Here is a 21,274-nt window from a genome sequence, read left to right on the forward strand (position 1 = left end):
TCAAACCAGGGAGAATATTATAGGTTGCCTTTTCTTCCTTTTTTTTGTATTTTCCAATGTTGATTGAGGATCTCTTATATCGCTAACTACATTTTTTTCTGCGTATTGTGGATTAATAATTTCCGGGAGTAAACACTCAATGTAGAACCTAAAAAATCAAAAACTGTTAAAATAAAATATTTCAATTTTTAGGAATTTTTGAAATATGACGCCGTTAGCTTACTGTTGTAATTTTTGTACCATTTGGTCTTGCCAAAACGAATCGTCGTAGGTAATTATTTCTACTTCGGCCCAATGGTCGGTATAAACTACAAAATAGCAATACTTTCTCTTGGTGATGTGCAATTGTCCTTGGATTTGATAGTAATAATTGTGATTTTTTTTTAATTCTAAACGCGTTGATGTCTGACTAAACGTAATCTGTAAAATCGTTTTAAAATTATCAAGTTTATCTAAATTAATTATTAAAAATTATGATTTATTATTAAAATTAAAAACATAAGTTGTTATCATATTAAAAAATTAAAATTGCCTTTTTATTTAAGTAGATATCTAAAAGGTATTTGGGGGTTAATAATTGAATCATGTATGGATGTATAGATTTGAATCATAAGAAAAACAGATGTATCAATAATGATTTTATTATTACTATAACTAAACTTAAGATGCTTATTTTTTTTTACCTAAAGGAGTACCTACATTCCTACGGTATGAATAATATTAATAAAGTTTTTCAGAAATGCTTAAATTTTTTAGATAAACTATTTAGCCATCTAATCGGAGGATAAATAACAGTGATATTGGTTAACTTTCAGCCGAATGCGGGCTGTATAAACTTAAATATAGATAGTGAAAAAATATATTTATTACAAAAAAAGCCGCTACAGTGGGGTCAGGGCTTAGTGGGGACGGGAAAGTCTCAGGTTTACAGGAATTTTTTAAATCTGAAAGTGGTAAAATCACTTTTGAAAATGATTTTATTTACTTTTATCACTTTTATTTATAATAATTCCTGTAGACCCGTGTACTCTCCGTCTGCTTTGATCCCATTATGCCTAAACTTTACTGTACTAGTCTTCTCGGATAAAATCACTTTCAAATTAACGCTTTGATGCTTATTTGTAAATACAGCATCTCAATTTAATTTTTTCTAACTTTGCTGGTTTACACTGTGCTTTGGTTTGGACTGTACTGGCTTGAAAATATTAACTACCGGGTTGCAGCGAAGCGTTTATTCGAAAGTGATTTTATTACATTCAGATTTAAAAATTCCTGTAAACCTGTAACCCTCCCGTCCCCACTATGCTACGACCCCACCATGCTCAATTAAAGAAAAACTGTAATCCCGAATTTTTTCTTTGTTTAATAAGTTATGGATATATATTAGTTCTAACTACTGACAATTTTTCAACTTAACCGTCATAAAATTACGGTTAAAAAACCCAAAAAACTTGCAAACTCGGGGGAGGGGGGTGTGGCCCTCTAGGAGATTGGGAAATGGGTATAATTTAAACTTGAGACTCTTTACGAGTGAGTGCATACGAAATAAATATTCCTTATAAATTTCAACTCGATCCGACTCTTTTTCTCGAAATTATAGCCAGTAAAATTTCTAACTTTAAATCTCGTATGGTTTTTTCAAATTGTATTCCCTCAAAGTACCAACTAGATGAAAGTTGTGATTTATAGAGTTGCTACTCGAAGGAATAATACATACACACACAAAAAAAAACCCACATAATAGAAAAACCAATAGCATCTCTACTTCGCATCGAAGCTTAAATCCAATTACATAATTCACCAAAATTGATAAAAACCAATATTTTATTTTTATAGATTAACAACTTTGAACTCCTGTTTTTTTTTATAATATATGATATTTTAATTTGCATGAAACACATACCATTATTATAAATAAACAAATGTACAAAACATAGACGTTTTATAAAATATATATATTAATTTAAGATAATACAACAATTTTAAATTGACGGTTAAAAAGCTGGTAAATTTTTTTTCAGGATTTTTCGTTTTTGAGGATGAAGGTGACTACTTTTGACCTACCAAAGTACTTATCACTTACGATTTCACACTACTCGTGTAAAACGGTCTACAGGAAAAAAAGATTTCGTGACTTCAAACAAAAAAATAAATTCGTTTTTCATGTCTTGAAGATTCTAAACAGGTTCTTTTTGGACTATATGACTATTTTATACATATTCATAACTTTACTTTTTTGGTTTTTACAGCCTCAGCAAAATCAGTAGTGTCCTTTGATGCAAACGGACATTTCACTTCCACGACATATTCTTTACCTACTAAACCGTCTAAAAAGTAGAAATTGTTGAGCCATTAGAGATATAAAGGAAATCCCGTGACATCGGTGTATGATAGGTTATGTTTACTATAGCATGTGTTAATAGGTAGTATTAAAATTTTACACCGACTAAATTAGGACAGTAAATCATTTGAGATATAGCTATTTTTGTAACTTAATTGGAAAACTCTAAATTTTTAATGTGGTACAATTAAAAAAAAAAAATCTATTTCTCATTTTATATGAAGTATGGTTCCCGTAAAAACAGGTTTACCTGGAGAGGCTGCCAAGTACGGTAAGTTTTTGTCGACAACTAGGCCGCATGGGGTTACAACTACGTGCATCTTGTCTTGTAAAAACTGTATGGCTTTGGGTTCCATTGCTTTGCCATGATCGGTCGCTGCCGACTGAAAGGTGCCGTACATAAGATCACAAACTATCGACTTGCAGGACACTGTCGATGTTCTCTTACAAACCCGACCGAAATTAGATGCGGTTAAGCGTTTCCGTCTTTCTGTATGCCACAACTGTGCGTTTGCTTGGTCCCTGGTGTTCTTTTCCAACTTTGTGCGTCTATACTTGTTCAATTTAAGCGAATCCAAGAATTGTTTTGTATTTTTATCAATTTCTTCAACGGAGGAATGGTCGTGTTGCTTTTGCGGATTTGGCACTACATTGTCGGCGCCTCGGCGAGACGCCCTAAGATTTTTCGAAGAGGTACTCAGTGGTCCAGATATTTTGGTCTCCATCAACTCGGTGTCTTCCTTTCCAACTTCTCCTGATCAATAATAATTCATAACGATGATCACAGCACTTTGTATTAGTTGTAAATTATCTAATAATTAATTAACTATCGTAGCCTCTATTGAAAAGCATTTGGATAACCTATTATTTAACGGTATGGATAAACAAGAAACATACAAATATCTTTTGACTTTTCTCGATTGCCGAAAACAAAAATATTGAATCATTTGTTCACCAATAATATTGTTTTTTAAGAGTTAAAGCAACTAAAATATTAAGCAATCAATTGGTAAGTGAATTGAAAAATTTTCTAAGAAAAAGTATTATTTGATATTATCATTATCCGGATTGTAAACAAAAGAATCTTAACGTTGTAATTTTTTATCAAGCGGCAATAATGCGTTTACTAAGTTATTTTTAAGTGTACTAAAAATATTAATTGAAGCTGTTGGCTCTTTACTTACTTGAGGACCGTAGACATGATGAGACTAAAATAAAAAAAATGTAACAACTAATTTATAGACGATTAAATCAAAAATCACATAATATTTTTAACAAAATCAATAGAAAAAGTATATTATGTTTTATTCATAGGTTTTTTTTTTTGTTATACTCAACAGGGAGAAAATTAGTTATCTATTTATTTGTGTATTAAAATACACGTCAAGTACTTGCTCATGATTTTAATTACTTTAATCATTGTGACTATTTAAACATACATTTTTAAAAAACAATTTTCTAAGGTTGGTATAACCATTTTGTAATAAATAATTGATTAAACTGAAAAACACTGATTTTTTTTGTGTAGAACTTGTCGTTAGACATAAAGTTTGCTATTATTATAATCCCGGATAGCAAAAACAAAAACGATTGTATGCATTTAGTAATTTAATTTTAAACATACTTAAATGTTTTTAAAATTAATTTTGTAAAAAATAATTTCTAATACCACTATTGGAGAGCTTACTTGAGTTCGATAGACCACGTTTGACTAAAATTAAAAAATTACGTCATCAATACAAACAAATTTGAGAATTCAATAACCACACATAATATTATTACATTTAACGAACGCCTTAAAAAATTATGAAATTTTTTTGGTCTAGCATTGAAATAGTGTTAATAGTTTTACGCTTGGAAAAAAATTAAGTAGGTATAGGTACGACGTTGTTACTTACTTGTGCTCGGTGTACAATGTGTGGCTAAAATTTTAATGTTAAATATTATATTAAATACCTATATCAATATAATATAACGTTATAGTATTATAATAACATTCCAATCAAATTATTACCAACGATAATAGCGGCAACCAATATAGTGGTATAGTAGACATCATTTATTTTCATCTTGTTGAATGTCTATAATATAATAATATATTCGTATAGATCCAAATAAGTAACACAGGAAAGGTACAAGACAAAAGAAAACCGTACAGTAAAACGAGTACAATGGTACAATACTAACAATGGGACAATATTGTTCTAGTATTAATTTTTGGTACCATATTTATTATGTATTTATTTTGTATTTTGCAGTAATGGTTTTAAACGAAAACAACATCAGCATATACGTCGGGTGAACTAACGTTTTACATTGCAAAATATTAATACCGTTGAGAACCTATGTTATTTACTCAGATGACTTTACAATGGCGTTAAAACATAAAAATCAAATCCTATTGTATGTTACAGTAGGCAATCCACATTCTACTTAATACGCAGAAAAAATAAAAAATAAATTCTGGTTTTTTTGTGGGTCTAAATGTAACCAAAAAGGAACTTTGTAAATCTGCGAAGATTTAAATAAATACATTATATGACTTTGTATACTAGCAAAAACATATCAAAATGTGCCCACTCGTAATAAGATAAAAAATATAATTCTTCTCCATTAAATCCTACATAAAATGCAATAGTAGAAATTAAAAAAAAATAGAAACGATAATCCAAGTATTAAATGGTTATTGACTCTATTATATTTTTTTTTAATACCTAATAATATTAATTAATTTTTTTTAAAATAAACGATTTGTTATAAACCCGCAATCTATAAACATGTTGAACTGGAAACTATGTAGTGTAAATGAAAACCAAAAACAGAACGACACATTTTATAAATAAAGACCACAAAAATTAAAAAACATTGTTTTTAAATAAAATCAAAAATATTACAATATAAAAAAATATTTGAATAAAATCCGAAAATGGCATGTTTTTTATGATCTCATGTACCTATTGAAACAATATAAAGATATATGGCAAATTTATTCATCTTAGAAATTGCTGACAGTCAACATTTAAAAATAAAAAAATCATTTAATAATGAAAACTTCCGGGGCTTAAAAAAAAAAGATCCAGGCTGACTGATGGAGACTTTTAGTAAATTAAAGTACAAATATCAATAAGGATTTTGGAGAAAAAAAATTGTGGTTGGAAAATTTGTCCGCTATTATCCTGTTACAAATAAAAATGATTGGCTATTTTTTTTTTTGTTTATGATTATTATTTATTGACAATAAACACTAGGTCTTCGTTGAGTAGCCTACCAATGTACAAGATACATATACCAATGTATAAGAGAATTTTACAGGACACAATATTGTATTCATTTTTAAAATAAAATACCATTTTTTTACACCATTATTTGTAAACTATATTGGATAAGTTCATTAAAACCTAAATTAATTTTGTTTAATCATTATTATTTAATTATATTCTTTGTATTTATTAAAACTCAAGATACAAGGAAAGACTTATATAGTTATCCTATTTTGATTTATTTTGGAACAACGAATCATTTTCTTTATTCAACCTATATACCCGTAATATATAAATATATTATATATAGTACCCATACAGAGTATAATATATATTCAGAAAATATCTATTTACCAATTACGCATGTACAAAAATGTTACCCACCAAAAAAACGAATAAAGAATAATAAATAATTTGTTATTACAATTTTTATTCCAATAATACCAACATAGGTATATCTACCGTGTCGAGGGGACGTGTCATGCCTTTTTTTCCCTAATCGAGAAATTAGTTTACAAAAAATAATATAGTCGTTGTTTTAATTTTTTTTTTTTTTTGAAGTAAAACCTGTAACTTAAAACGTCCATTGGAAACATTTCGTTTGATATTATCGTTTGATAACATGAGTGTGTAGGTACATATATGTATTATTGACCGTGTATAGGTTACCATGCACGTGTTGTGTTTGATAATCTGCAACGGCAACAGGTCGCTGTCGGTATAATATTTTTGATTTACATTTGCTTTTTAGTAGTAGACGAACCGTCGTGCGGTTTAAATACGATTACACGGCGTTGGTTCGGCCGTATTTTAAAACACCAACAATATTGTTATACACCGCGTTTAGTTTGTTTTTTTTATTTATATTTTATATTATGCACAGCAGTCGGACCGCCGTTTAGGTAGGTAGGTAGGTCGTGTGCCGTTGCAATAATTTACAAACGCTATTGTTCGACAACGCGTTGTGTAATATCATTCGTTATTATTTTTTGGCTTATGTAGATAAAAAAATTAAAAGAAAAAAAAAACTCTAACAGCAGCATAACAAAAAAAATAGACAATGAACCGACGCTTGGCCGCCGCCACGTTCGGCTGAGGTCGGCGGCGACGGCCGAACACTGCCGACGAAACCAGATCGGCCAGTTTCCATCATCAGCCAAAGACGACCGGCTCCGACCGCCGCGTTCCTCTGGTGGTGGTCACGGGCTGCGACACGGGCCTAGGTTATTCCCTGGTGGTCAGGTATTACTGTGGTGCAAGTACAGCGGTAGGATCGGATGCGGTGCCTGGCAAAATAGCCGTCGTCGCCCTTTGCCTGGAAGGAGCCGAACGCCTGGTCGACCGACTGCATCGACTGTCCGACGAAGGGTATAATGTATACTATTACATTATTTATATGATGCAGGCAATAGTGATGAACAAATTGCCGGGAATTTCATTTAAATATTCAAATATTCCCACTATCGGGAATTGATTGAGAATATTACAATTTTTATAAATATTGTTCATATGTTTCGATATTTAATTATACTTATAGTTATAAGTATTATTCGAATACAAACATTATTATAATGATATAGACTATAAAACGATTTGGTAGCTCAAAAAATATACTTGAATGCACTAATAATTACTAACTAACAAAAATATAAATATATGATATGAATATTTGAAATACATTTTACACTATATTTTTATAAAAATATTACCAAAACTAAAAAAAAAAGATACAACTTGTCATAAATCTTTTAAAAATAATAATAAAAATGAATACCTTTATAAGTACCTATAAATAAAATAAACAACAGTGTTATAGTACACTAGGACTTATAAATTAACTTTTTTTTTTTGAAGGAATATTCCGAGAGGTAGGGAAATATTTCTAGTAGCACATCACTAAAAGAGAATTTAAAATTAAAATAATATGTACTAACTTATTTTTTTTTAATGTTCCTATTAAGATACCTTATCTAACCAAAGCATAGGTTTTGCATAAAAATAATTTTGACTCAGATAACAGGTAAATTTTTTAATAACCCTAACATTATCACTATCTGTTACAAAACAGCAGCAGTGGCGGATGTTATGGCACTGGCGATGGAAGTTACAGTAGTAACAGTAAATGTGATCTGTACGCGTGGTCAATGGATTTGCGCGATCCTCAAAGTGTTCGTGAGACTGCAAACCGCATACAGGACCTGGTTGAGACTCAGAACTACAGTGAGTATAAGATATACTTGTAAAAGTCTTACGATAGCAATTACTTACTAAGTATATTTCATATAGAAATGTATTCAAACAATGAGGCCCTAATAATACTCTAACAGCGTATACCCTAGAAATAAGCGAGTAGAAAAGACATTAAGGCGATTATACATAATTAATAAAACATATATTTAGCCATAACATAAATTTGATACAAAAGATGTTTTAAAATAAATAAAAGTATTTCTACATAAAAAAAAAAATGTTAGCTGTGTATTAAAAAAAAAAAAATTACAAAATATTCCAAGTTCTTTCTAACTTCAAAATAAAAGTTAAAAACTTATCGGTTGTAACGACCAATGAAACCTTCAATTATTCCCACACAAGAAGTTATATGTATTTTTTAAAATACTTTAATAACATTTATCAATATTATTAAAATGACCTTGAATCATATTTTAGCAGGAAATTGAATAGGTACTTCAACAACATGAGTACATCAATAACATTTCCAAAGTATTATACATTTGGATTTAATTACAATGACTTATTTAAGACCCTTCAATAAATAAAAAAAAATGATGATATTTTCTACCAAACTTGAAAAAATATTAATGTTTCTTTATGTGCTATGCAAATTTCCTACATTTCTTCCCGATTAAGTTGTACTGTTACATTGGACACATATCTGAGATGAGTTCGTGAGGTTTTTTGAACTAAACTACCTCAACCCAGAGATCGAATTTAACAGTCAACTTTAATTTCACATTTTAAAAACACCAAGGAGATTTTTGTATTTTTATATTTTTCTAAACGTTTAGCTTAATTAATTTACTTAAAGTTATTTCAAAAAAAGTTTATTTTTATTCCAATCGAATTTTGATTCGCAAATATATATATAACCGATTCTTAGCACATTATTATTTCAACGGTACTAATCAATAGTATCAAGGTCTTCGTACGGGTGTGCTATACCACTGTTCAGAGTACTATGACCACGGTTAATGGCTTACACTTTTTATTTTTAGAATTACACGCGGTGGTAAATAATGCGGCTCGCATGCTGATGGCCGAGTACGAGTGGCAAACGACAAGACTTATCACAGAACAGTTTCGTGTAAACGTTCTAGGCCCAATGGAATTAACGTCATCGCTCTTACCTAAAGTGCGTTGTGACCGAGGTGAGTCGTGATTCGTAGACTTCCATAGACGTAGCTTGATGAAGTCGGGGGAGGGGTAGGGGCTATGGAAGTTCATAAAATTCAAAATCATTCAAGCTCCCAGTGAATTTGTTCTTACAAATTTTGTCAGCTTTGAATAGAAAGAGGTACACTCTAAAGAGGTTTTCCCCTCTAATTGTAATACAAGGAAAACGCATACGTTCAGACAGTAGTTTAAGATTAGGATATAAGATTTTGGGACAAAGAAGTGAGTGAATGTGATGATATTTAGAACTGTAGCTTGGGAGACTCACAAGGAATAAGTGTATGTTAGAAAATTTAATTTTTTTTTTTTTGTTCAGGTCGGATTATTAATGTACTGAGTCATTGCGCTTTGGTACCATTGCCGGGCATAGCCGTTTATGGGGCTACAAAAGCAGCAGTGCAAGCGTGGACTTGCGGATCTCGAGCAGAAAACGGTGGCGTCGATTGGATTTCGTTTTACCCAGGTATGGTATTTTATTGGATTACATCGAACCTGGACAGTATATAAATAATAATTCAAATAATTGTTTAAATTATTTTTTTTACGTCTTTTTTTAACAAAGACCCAATTCAAATAAATGTATGTTCAAACAAATTCAAATAACATCTAAAAAGCCAGTAGAGTGGGGTCGGGTCATAGTAGGGATGGAGCATATTGGGGCGGTGAGGTCACAGGTCTACATTGGTTATTACAACTGAAAGTAATAAACACTTTCAAATAAACGCTTCGATGCGAATCTGTGGTTATGTTCAAACCAGTACAGTACAAACCAAGTAAGAAAGTATTAAAGTAAGGTGCAGTTTCCACGGATTAGGATTGAAGGGTTTATTTAAAAGGGATTTTATCCGAGTAAGCCAGTAAAGAGTGGTCTGGGAATAGTAGGGTCAAAGCATAATGAGAACGGAGATGTAGTCTACAGTATCCTACAAGAAATAGGTCAAATTTTTATTTTAAATCACTTTAAGTAAACACATTGAACCAATCTGTAGAGACTGTACCTCATTTTAATGGTTTTTACCGTGCTTGGTTTTGACACTACTGGTTTGACTACAGATTTATTTGATAAAAAAAACTACCACCCCTTCTAGGGGAAAAGTGGCGGCGTCATTTGGGGGGGGCGGGGGCAGGTAGGGGCATTTACCCCACCCTTCATTTTTATGGGCTGGTCAAATTTTCGATACATAAGGACGTAAATTATCTGTTTTTTATGCAACTACCTACATTTACTTACCCTATAATAAATCGCCTGAACTGACTACCAAGTATAATAGGTATGAAGGTTTATAATATTTGTATTATCACTGTTTTGTATCTAAGTGTTTTGGAAAAAATATTTATATTTGTAAATGAACAGTGGGCCGACAAAATGTTGTCCCACCATAAGAAAAACTAAAATGTCGTTCCTGGGGAAAGGTTTTGTGACATATGTTTGATTTGTCAGTATTTATTGGTAGAACTATGTCTAAAAAATATTTCATACAAATTTGGAAGGTATTGACTGTTTTAAAAACGTTTTGGATGTTTTTCTCGATTTTAAAATGGAAAGAGGATGCTTTTTTGAAATTTCCATTTTTATTTCTCGAATTTCAGGATCGTTTTACACGCATTCATCGATTATGGGCGGCGGAGGCAGACGTGACGGTTACTACGATGAAATGTCGGAGGCGTTAACCGACGAACAAAGGGAGCACTACGGTCAGTATATGCGTGCTTACAAGGAGTACTTGGACATGGTGGACGTGGCAGTGCCATCTCAAGACGAACCTGTCCCCAACATTGACTTGTACAGATTTATGGACCATGCGCTGTGGTCGACCCGGCCTAAAGCCGAATACAGGGTGCCGGAACCGTGGCGTTACCGTATATACTCAACATTAGCGCATGTGTGTTCCGCGTTAGGACTTCACGGTTGGAGAGACCAACTGATCAGACGGTTCGTCTGTACGCCTACGTTCAATAGCAACAGGAACAAATCAGCATAGGCTACATTGGTGATGGGAATAATCCGGACTGGCGAGAATTCAAGAATCCAAATTTACCGATTTTGAAAGTATTATTTTATACAAGGGGGTCGCAATAGCCAATAAGTGATCTTAAAATGAAGTAAGCGAATAAGCGAGTTCCAGTGTGACTAGACGACGAAATAACCTTTTTTATTGTACATATTTCTATTTATTTGTTTCATTACAGCAACCAAATGATACAACACATATTGCTTTTCAGATGTAATATTACACACTGTCATATAGTCATATGCAGTTCGAATTTATCCAATGATCTATATAGATGGTAACTATTTTACTGTACAGTTTTTAACAACTTAATAAAAGTATTTATTTTTGTTTAAAGTGGTCACACTGTCGCTCGGCTTCTTGACTACTTCATTTCTGCTGACATTGTATTATGAAATAACAACTTTATACATTTTTACTCTTACTATCATTTTATAAAAAGAAACTATACTTACATTCGTTTATGCATTTCTCGTGATACGAATCACAAACTAATTATAAGTTATAACTGTACATTTATCTAAAAAAAACAAACACAATAAAAGAAAAAATCTAAACCAGGGCCAGCGCAAGACATAGACAACATGGGTATATTGCCTTGGGCGGCATTTTCCAAAGGGAGCAATTAATTTAAACAATTTTTTTTAATAACTAATTATTTCAGATAAAAATTTGAAAATGCAGCAAAATTGAAGTGGCCTAAGTTGAAATACTGTCTATTGCCGACTCTGGTCGAAACCATAAAGATATATTATTTTAATTATGAACTTAATTTATACATAATAATATCAATTATTTGATATGAAATAATTACCAACTATTATAAATATCAAAATGGATTAAGTATGAATTTTTGAAAAATAAAAATATCTTTATAATTTATACTGTACATAATATGTGTATAACATATTGTATAACTAACAGTAAATAGTAATATTCGGATTTTTAAATTCAAAACATAACTTTAGGATTTTTGGATAATCTGGATTTACGTCATATCACTAATAGCTTCCAAAAACGGCATACGAAGTGATCAACATTTTATTTTAAACAGTTTTGTAGATTTTAACTAAGATCAAAATTAGTCTTTAGTTTTTAGATTGACACTTATTGAAATAAAAAAATATTTGTTTTTAAAAATTATAATCAAATAACATTATTCGAACAAAAACTATTTTTATAATTTAAGTATACCTAATGCATTATTTACATTCTAAATTTCTTTTTAAAGTGATTTTGTTACTTAACTTAAAATTGTTATATTTGTTAATTACCAATACAACTAATTATAAATTCGAATAAACTAACAACCTTTTTCGATTGTTATTGGTGGCTTATTCACACAATTGATCATTTTTTTCAATCAAATAATATTTTATTTAAGTAATTTTTCCCTTAAATAAACATCATTAAATTATCATTTGTTTTTAAAACTTACTAGTTACAACTACCCTTTAAAATATTATTGTAAACTTGGACACCAAAATTTAGTAATGTATTAAATTATATACTATGTGTATTTAATTTGACATTAGTTGCAATAATTATTAAAAAATTGCTATAAAGTAAAATTGTAATTTATCTGTTTAGTAAATATTAATGAAATGTACATCAAATTAGAAATAGATTACGTTGGGTTTAGTCAATTTAGGTGTATTAAGATTCAATTACAAGAATTATAAAAATTAAAAACATATATTATTATATAATTTGTAATTTATTGTATTGCCTAAATTACAATTTTAAAATTGTAATTTAGAACAAAACAAAACAAAACAAATTTTGAAATGACTATGGAATAATTATTCATATTGTATTTCAATCCATGAAAGCTTTTATACATTTATATGAAATTTGTTCCATAGAAACAGGTATTTCAGTTCTTCATTGTTCTCAGTGCCTACAGTTTACCTATTACAACTTCTCTCTCTTAGTTTGTTAGCTCATAATTATATTTGATTCTACGTTAGTTGCTTGTAGTTACTTAGTAAACAAAAAAAAAAATTGTATTCCCTTATTTCGTGGAGTCGGTAACAATACTGTTCACAATTGTACTGGCTTGAGAATAACATGTGCCATGTTTTGTAAAAAAACGGGCACTGATATGTTTAGTAACTATAAACTCTATAGGAACACCGGCTTGACCGTAGAATTATTTAACAACGACTTTTAGTTTACAAAAAATTCATATAAATTTAAATTTAATGGAATAATTTAAAGGCAATTTTTACAACAAACTAATAGTTGTTTATTTTTAACAGTCCAATTTAAATTTTGTGGACATATTGAAGTTGATCTTCACCGACCGATAAAAAGTCATCAAGGCCCCTGGAAAAATAGAATTTTAGAAAAAATGATAAACTAACAAAATAGTCCTTCACAATTAAAAAAAAAATATATATTGAATGATTAGAGGTAATTATTGATACCCCAACTATGGGTATCAAAACACAGCTGTTCAAACCAACACAGTCCAAATCAGCACAGTAAGAAAGAGTGAGAGTTTTAAGTATTATATTTTTAATAATTGTTACAAAAACGTTTTAGGGATATTAACTTTTAGTTTAAAAAAAGACTATTAAAATACTGCTACAGAAAAAATAAATTTTAAAATCCAGCTGATTACGCTCAACAGTTATATATTAAATAATATTTTTTGTTTAAAAAAAAGCTTATTTACCAATGTTTATAAGATATTTTATAAATCATGTTTTGGCGAATATTAAATTATTCTAGAAATACAAAAAAAATAAACTTTCAACAGTTATTTCCTAAGTAATTAAACTGTATTATAATGTAAAAGAAATATTTTTAGCTTCGATGCAAAGCGAGAAGGTATTAGTTTTACTCTGATGTGTGTTTTTTTTTATCTGAATACACTGTAACTTTTTTAATACTGGACCAATTCCTTCGAATAGAAACTCTATAAATCGCAAATTTCATCTAGTTGGTACTTTGAGGGAATACAATTTGAAAAAACCATACGAGATTTAAAGTTAGAAATTTTACTGGCTATAATTTCGAGAAAAAGAGTCGGATTGAGTTGAAATTTAAAAGGAATATTTATTTCGTATGCACTAACTCGAAAGAGTCTCAAGTTTAAATTAAACCCATTTGCCACACCCCTAGAGGGGGTTCAAGTTTTTTTAGTTTTTTAGCCGTAATTTTAAGACCATTAAGTTGAAAATTTGTCAGTAGTTAGAACTCGTATGTATTCATATCATATTAAACGGAAAACAAAATCGGCACTACAGGTTTTTTTTAATTGCCGGAAAACTGTGTTTTCGCAGATTGCGTATATTTTAACAAAAAACACTTAAAATCTTAAAATTTTTTTTATCAAATCATTGATACTATTAAGTTTTGTGCTCAAGTAACACTTTTGACAATTTACACAAATTCAATTTTTTTTTTTTTTTAACTAAAAACACGGTGTACCAGATGTGATAAACGAACAAGCGCTAAAAACTCTCAGTTGGTAACGTCTACCCGTGTTAGGTTAGGTTAGGACCCAATGGTCGGTATCATAATATTGTGTTTATTACATGATATCACAGACGACTAAATCGTGTAACTGATAATAGTAGATACACGATTTATTGGGAAAAAAACCGATCCGTGTACTTATTAAGATACTCCATGATTCTGACACGACAAAACCATTGTTGTTATCTCGTTATTTTATCGCCCGCGTTATATTACCTTACCGAAGGTCAACTATGAGTATATAAGGTCCAACTACCTGCAAATTATGAAGAGGACTGTTGTTTTTTGGATTCAGATTATGTGTTGGTTTTTATGCAGTATACCGACCCAAAATGTATTTTATACTACACAATTTTTTTAATGAAACACTTATGTTTTGCATATTGTTAAACTGTTATTCATTTAAAGAGATTCACGCTTGATTGTTTAAATTACCTAATATAAGATAATCTGCTTCGTGCTAATTAAAATTTTTAGTCTATCAACTTGTAGCTCTAATTTTGTATAAAATATTTCATTATTTTATTACTATGTACAAATTAAGTTATATATAATAATAATTAAGTCATAAATGATAATACTTTATTTTATGACTAGATCAAATCTCGTGAACATTTAACATTACGATACTGCTCCTATACTATTATTAAAAAAACACAATTTTTGAAATCTCCATAAAAGGTAATAGTTAAATAACAGGCAACAGTCGACCACTAGTGGCTATAAACGTTAGTAATATTTAACTAATAAGTAATATATGTAGGCAAAATTTATTGTTTTGAATAAGCATCAAAGCGTTTATTTGAAAGTGATTTTATCCGAGAGGACTAGTACAGTAGAGTATAGGCAATTGTTTGTACTCAAAAATACCTTAACGATTAAAAACATAAAAATATATAAGCATTTTTCCACATTTTTTGTTTTACATCTGTAAATACAAGAACATAATAGTAATAATTTTGATAAAATCGACTATAATTGTGTATTTGGATAGGTACTTTGAAAATACAAATGTATACAAACAGATTTAAATAAAAATATGTTTTTAAAGATAAACATTGTAAAAACGTAAATGTAGTTTTAGGTTTTTAATATTCAACGTAGCCACAATTTGTTTTTTATGAATTCCATATCTGTCGAGTGCGCTTTGATTAAGCAATGGCAATCACTGGTATTCTCTTTTTGTATACATTTTACTATAGCGTTTCGTTACTTTGTGCGACCCGTGTGGACACTTTGAATGAGCTTCTTACGTACACCGGTTGGCAAGGAATCCCAGAACCGAGATATAACTATATACGGGTCATAGAACGATGGATGGAAACCGAAGAGATGTTCTACGTGTACGATCTGATTGCAAATAATCGCATGGGACAAATTGTAAGCAATGAAAACGTTGAGTATAAGCTACGACAAGCCAACCAGTTTCTGAATTGTAAGTATGCTTTGGAGCTGAAAAACTCATACATCCTCGTAGCCGAGCTAGGAGCCCAGTGTCAGAGAACCGATTTGAAAAGTTTTAATCCAAAAAAATGTATGGATAATCTGCTGTGGACATTCAAACAGAATGATCACATAGCATTGCGTATGCAAGGCGCCTTGTCGTGTTTTTACCAATTATCCCCAACCACTGTGTTCAACAAAGACGTATTTGACATTTTAGAAGACTTATTGGCTTATTCCGGTATGAAAAATTGCGACAGATATAGTTATAGCACTACGGAGGAAGTGTTCGTTATGGAGTTTCAAGCTATCGATGAAGACATTTCTAAAATTCTACACCGTCTCGAGTTGTTCCACTACAGTTTTTGTGACCCCATTCCTTTGAGAGAGTTAGATTATGGGAGCTCATATCCCAGGAAAGCTCTTAAGAAACAGTTGACCAATTTGAAAAAAATGAAGGATATGAGTCTTACAGTAATGGGAGAGGTGAAAGATAGAAAAACCGAGTTTATAGGATTATTTGACAAAGAATCCGGCTTTTGTTTTGATCCAATATCAAGAACTACTCGTATAATAAAGAACGACTTGGAGACGGTAAGACGCGTAGAACGGATGAAACACCTTTTAGAAAATCCAAGATGGCACATAGTGAATACACTTAAAATTATATTTCACAACAACGACACACAACCTGTTCTCGTGTCAAATACCGTAAATATTGCTGCAGTTACCAACAAAAACGTTGACATTAAAATCCAAATAGCCCATCTTTTCTTGAGCTGTAAATATAATCAGGTGCTTATTGAGTGTGTTGATCACGCCATACTCATATGGAATCAATCTAAGCAAACGCCGGACGAAATAAGAGGAATTAAAAGATTTTTAGGTTTTGGTATTTCTCTGAATAACCGTTTGAAACGATTCCGGACTACGATCGTTAAAAGTGATCCGTTGTTGTCGCTCATGAGTGATGCACTATCGTTTTTCTATGAACTGGCTCCAGAAATGAAGTACAACAAGGAAGTTTTCAACATTATAAAAAGTTTCCGAACAACTTTTATTGTCGAAAATGTCACTCTGAATGTCGAGAAAGATATGTTGGAATTCTTGCAACACTTGCACGCGTTCTTCGATGCATTTTGTAAAGAAGAATATTTGTTTTACTCCAAATACGATTTAGAATTAAGTCCAGAGCAAACCATGGATATAGAATTATTATTCGAAGACAAAATTAACTATTTCATAGAAGGAATATTGAAAATTTAGAAGACACGGAATATGTTCAAATAAATAATAAACGACCAATTACATAAGAATCATACTAAATTTTTAAGTGTAAAAAGTATTTTTAAAAAAATTTGTATTATTTTTCGAATTGAATTCCTTTTATTAAAAGTTGTTTAACTGTTAAAGTACTAGAACAGTTATTTGTCTTATCTTAAATTATTATTCTCATATAGGCTACTTCTTTATTGGTTTCATATGTGTGATTTAATATTCAACCATACTTTCAAATCCAAAATTATTTTGCCCATTTTATTATAATATAAACTTGCATTACGCAACGTCACAGTGTGGCACAAAAAAAATGTATTATCACCTAGAAAAAAATTTAAGAATGCTAATCACGTCACGTATTTCAAAAGGTGACAAAAACGAAATATAGTAGAACAGTATGTATTTCCAAAATTAGGTCATGCTGTGCTCGATTTTTAAGTTAACGGGTGCTGCAATTTTTTTTACTTTAAATGGACATAACTACTTATCACATATTTGTCTGGGAAATAGTGCGTTGAGACCGTCACGACTTGATGTAGAGTATTTATACATAAATTATATTTTTGTAATGTAACCATTCGGCTTTTAACCCTGTTTAAACCATTTTAAAACAATTATTATTAAAGTTAATCATGTTAAAAATTTAGGACGAGAGAAAGGGTGGAGTGTTTTATCTGCGCACATCACTCTAATTACTAACGTTATTTACCAACAGGTGTGTAGCCCTTGGTAGAATTCTTTCTCCCCTAACCAGAGATAGGTGGTTATAGATCTGTAGGAACTAGGAAAACGGCTTGTCCTTGTACCACTGGCGCGGCGTGCTTATTAGTAGTGTTCAGCATTTCGAAATACTGGCTTGCCTGACACAATACTAAACAAAACAATATATTTGTTCAATTTATATGTACTGTCGTTTTATTTCTATCAAAGCGAATGAATTCATTGTGAATTAAGATTAGAATATCCAAACATGAATAACAAACGAATTGTTATTCATGTTGTAATATTCAATGTTGTATATTCAATTGTAACCCAATGTTATTTTGAATTTGTTGGCATGACAAACATTTTCTTATTTTTTGGCCAGTACCTATTTACCAAAACAGTATAAAAAAATACTATATTAATATAAATAAAAATGAAATTATGCTCAGTGGAACACACATCACTTAAGAACGGCTGGACCGATTTGGCTAATTTTTTTTTAATGTTAGTAATAGTCTGAATAAGGTTTTAATGGAATAAAAAATTTAAAAAGTTACCTGGAAAATTGGAAAATTCAAAATTTTAAATTTTTTTTGAATGTGAATGAATGGGATATAATTGGTCCGTCGAAACCAATCGCGTGACAATGAATAACCGTGCACTAAGACAAACAAATTTTGCGTTAAACCACAATGTAGACCAATCCGTTGCTATTGGATCGATGAGCGTCAAATAGGCGCCATTGGAATAAATATTATTTCTAACACCGATGTTTAAAAAATATTTCTTTTATATTATAATACAGTTTTAATACTTAAGAAATTACTGTTGAAACTTGAATTTTTTTTGTATTCCTAGAATAATTTAATATTCGCCAAAACATGATTTATAAAATATTCTACAAACATTGGTAAATAAGCTTTTTTTTAAACAAAAAATATTATATAATATATAACTGTTGTGCGGAATCAACTGGGTTTTAAAATTTATTTTTTTCTGTAGGAGCATTTTAATAGTCTTTTTTTTTAACTAAAAGTTAATATCCCTAAAACGTTTTTGTAACAATTATTAAAAATATAATACTTAAAATTCTCACTTTTTCTTACTGTGCTGATTTGGACTGTGTTGGCTTGAACAGCTGTGTTTTGATACCCATAGTTGGGGTATCAATAATTACCTCTAATCATTCAATATATATATTTTTTTTAATTGTGAAGGACTATTTTGTTAGTTTATCATTTTTTCTAAAATTATATTTTTCCAGGAGCCTTGATGACTTCTTATCCGATAAATGAAAATTTGCCATCATGCATAGCTATGTATACAGAGACGGGGTCGGTGAGTATTCACTTCAAAATTTCCACAAAATTGAAATTGGACAGTTAAAAGTATTAACTATTAGCTTGTTGTAAAAATTTACTTTAAATTATTTCGTTAAATTTAAATTATATACATTTTTTGTAAACTAAAAATCATTGTTAAATAATTCTACGGTCAAGCCGGTGTTCCTATAGAGTTTTTCATAGTTCCCAAAAGAGATAAATTGTAATAGGTAAGCTGTAGGCACTGAGAACATTGAAGAACTGAAATACATGTTTCAATAGAACAAACGATAACATTTATAACATAATTTACAAAGTGAATATAGGTGTGACTAGTTTTTATAATTATCATGTGGTGAATTTTTATAGTCTTTCCTTTAATACATTTTAGATACGACTTCTATTTAATAGCACAACATTTGAGACAATGTACAGTGGACCATGCTCTGCCAGGTTAATAAGGATACTTTAAATCATCAACTAGATCAAATGAAAAAACTTACACTGAAAGTGTGCCTTATGTATTTTATTAATTGGTCGGCGAGTAATCTTTTATTTACGTAAATAAAAAAGTTGTATGATTACGTCTATTGTTAATCATGTTTTATTAAATGGTTTGTTTAAGGGCACTATATGTGTACCAGCCCAATGTTAATTAGTTCACAAGTTAGACTACTTTGCTGTTCAAACTTTGAGAGGACCATTTTTTGTAATACCAGTTTTTTTACTACTTGTAAGTAATAAAGTTAAGTTGTACTATTTTCTATTTATCATTATTTAATTTTTCATTGTTTTATTTGACCCAAACAAATTGTCGTTAATACCCAATGTTTTATTTTGTTAATTGTTTATTCTATTCAAACTGTTAAATTGTTGTAAATTGTTAACTGTATAAATTATTAATTGTTTATCATTACAATATAAATTATCATTTTATTAAAAATATAATTTCATACTTTTTGGTAATTTTATAATTTTCTAATAGTGCATTAAAAAAAAAAAAATGAGTAGGTATCGAGTAGCATAATACCTATGCAGTGAAAATTATAATAAATTCCTGAGATAAAACCCTTAACAGCGTATCGAAATGGTTTGTATTTTTTATTTAAAATATAAATACATTAATCAGTTAATCAATATAATAAATAATGATTAATTAGAAAAAATATTTTAAAATACAACATATACCTACATTATGTATACTTAAAAAAAAGTAAAAAATAATATAATTAGTTTATTAATGTTATTTTCCGAAATAATTAATAAATTATTCAAAAAGTTGTAGTTAATAAAAATAAACCAATCATACCAATTGTAACGCAGGCAATACAATAAATTACAAATTATATAATAATATATGTTTCTGATTTTCATAATTCATGTAATTCAATATTAATATACCTAAATTGACTAAACGTAATCTATTTCTAATTTAATATACATTTCATTAATATTTACTAAACAGATAAATTAAAATTTTACTTTATAGCAATTTTTTAATAATTATTGCAACTAATGTCAAATTAAATACACATAGTATATAATTTAATACATTACCAAATTTTAGTGTCCAAGTTTACAATCATATTTTAAATGGTAGTTCTAACTGGTAAGTTTTAAAAACAAATTATAATATTATAATATTATAATGTTTATTTAAGGGAAATATTACGTAAATAAAATAATCAATTGAACAAAATGATCAATTGTGTGAATAAGCCACCAATAACAATCGAAAAAGGTTATTAGTTTATTCGAATTTATAATTAGTTGTATTGGTAATTAACAAATATAACAATTTTAAGTTAAGTAACAAAATCACTTTAAAAAGAAATTTAGAATGTAAATAATGCATTAGGTATACTTAAATTATAAAAATAGTTTTTGTTCGAATAATGTTATTTGATTATAATTTTCAAAAACAAATATTTTTTTATTTCAATAAGTGTCAATCTAAAAACTAAAGACTAATTTTGATCTTAGTATGCCGTTTTTGGAAGCTATTAGTGATATGAC

General features: G+C 29.6%; 2 protein-coding genes across 2 annotated transcripts; one reads left to right on the top strand and one right to left on the bottom strand.

Moving 5' to 3' along the window:
- Positions 1 to 4,046, bottom strand: LOC126844058 (uncharacterized). Its single transcript, XM_050581910.1, has 6 exons — positions 4,029 to 4,046; positions 3,526 to 3,549; positions 2,592 to 3,095; positions 2,233 to 2,327; positions 224 to 420; positions 1 to 148 (listed from the first exon to the last, which is right to left on the bottom strand). The coding sequence occupies exons 3-6, from the start codon at positions 3,064 to 3,066 to the stop codon at positions 1 to 3; spliced, it is 915 nt and encodes a 304-aa protein (XP_050437867.1). The 5' UTR covers positions 3,067 to 3,095; positions 3,526 to 3,549; positions 4,029 to 4,046.
- Positions 4,047 to 6,712: 2,666 nt separating this feature from the next.
- LOC126844055 (17-beta-hydroxysteroid dehydrogenase type 2-like) lies at positions 6,713 to 11,596 on the top strand. The gene is made up of 5 exons (XM_050581904.1): positions 6,713 to 6,969; positions 7,670 to 7,821; positions 8,835 to 8,987; positions 9,329 to 9,475; positions 10,603 to 11,596. The coding sequence occupies exons 2-5, from the start codon at positions 7,746 to 7,748 to the stop codon at positions 10,992 to 10,994; spliced, it is 768 nt and encodes a 255-aa protein (XP_050437861.1). The 5' UTR covers positions 6,713 to 6,969; positions 7,670 to 7,745; the 3' UTR covers positions 10,995 to 11,596.
- The last annotated feature ends 9,678 nt before the right edge of the window (positions 11,597 to 21,274 follow it).

This window comes from Adelges cooleyi, unplaced genomic scaffold (assembly GCF_023614345.1).
Source record: "Adelges cooleyi isolate 19-005CV unplaced genomic scaffold, UGA_ACOO_1.1 ACOO_flye_CR_arks_rails_tigmint_CR_PRNA_605, whole genome shotgun sequence".
Lineage (NCBI taxonomy): Eukaryota > Metazoa > Arthropoda > Insecta > Hemiptera > Adelgidae > Adelges > Adelges cooleyi.

Excerpts from the sequence above, each read along its gene's own strand:
- LOC126844058 (XM_050581910.1), bottom strand. The coding sequence starts at position 3,066 with ATGGAGACCAAAATATCTGGACCACTGAGTACCTCTTCGAAAAATCTT. Across the intron at positions 2,328-2,591 it reads GTACTTGGCAGCCTCTCCAG|ACGGTTTAGTAGGTAAAGAA; the intron begins GTAAACCTGTTT and ends TCTACTTTTTAG. Across the intron at positions 149-223 it reads ATGGTACAAAAATTACAACA|GTTCTACATTGAGTGTTTAC; the intron begins GTAAGCTAACGG and ends TTGATTTTTTAG.
- LOC126844055 (XM_050581904.1), top strand. The coding sequence starts at position 7,746 with ATGGATTTGCGCGATCCTCAAAGTGTTCGTGAGACTGCAAACCGCATA. Across the intron at positions 7,822-8,834 it reads GGTTGAGACTCAGAACTACA|AATTACACGCGGTGGTAAAT; the intron begins GTGAGTATAAGA and ends TTTTATTTTTAG. Across the intron at positions 8,988-9,328 it reads TAAAGTGCGTTGTGACCGAG|GTCGGATTATTAATGTACTG; the intron begins GTGAGTCGTGAT and ends TTTTTTGTTCAG.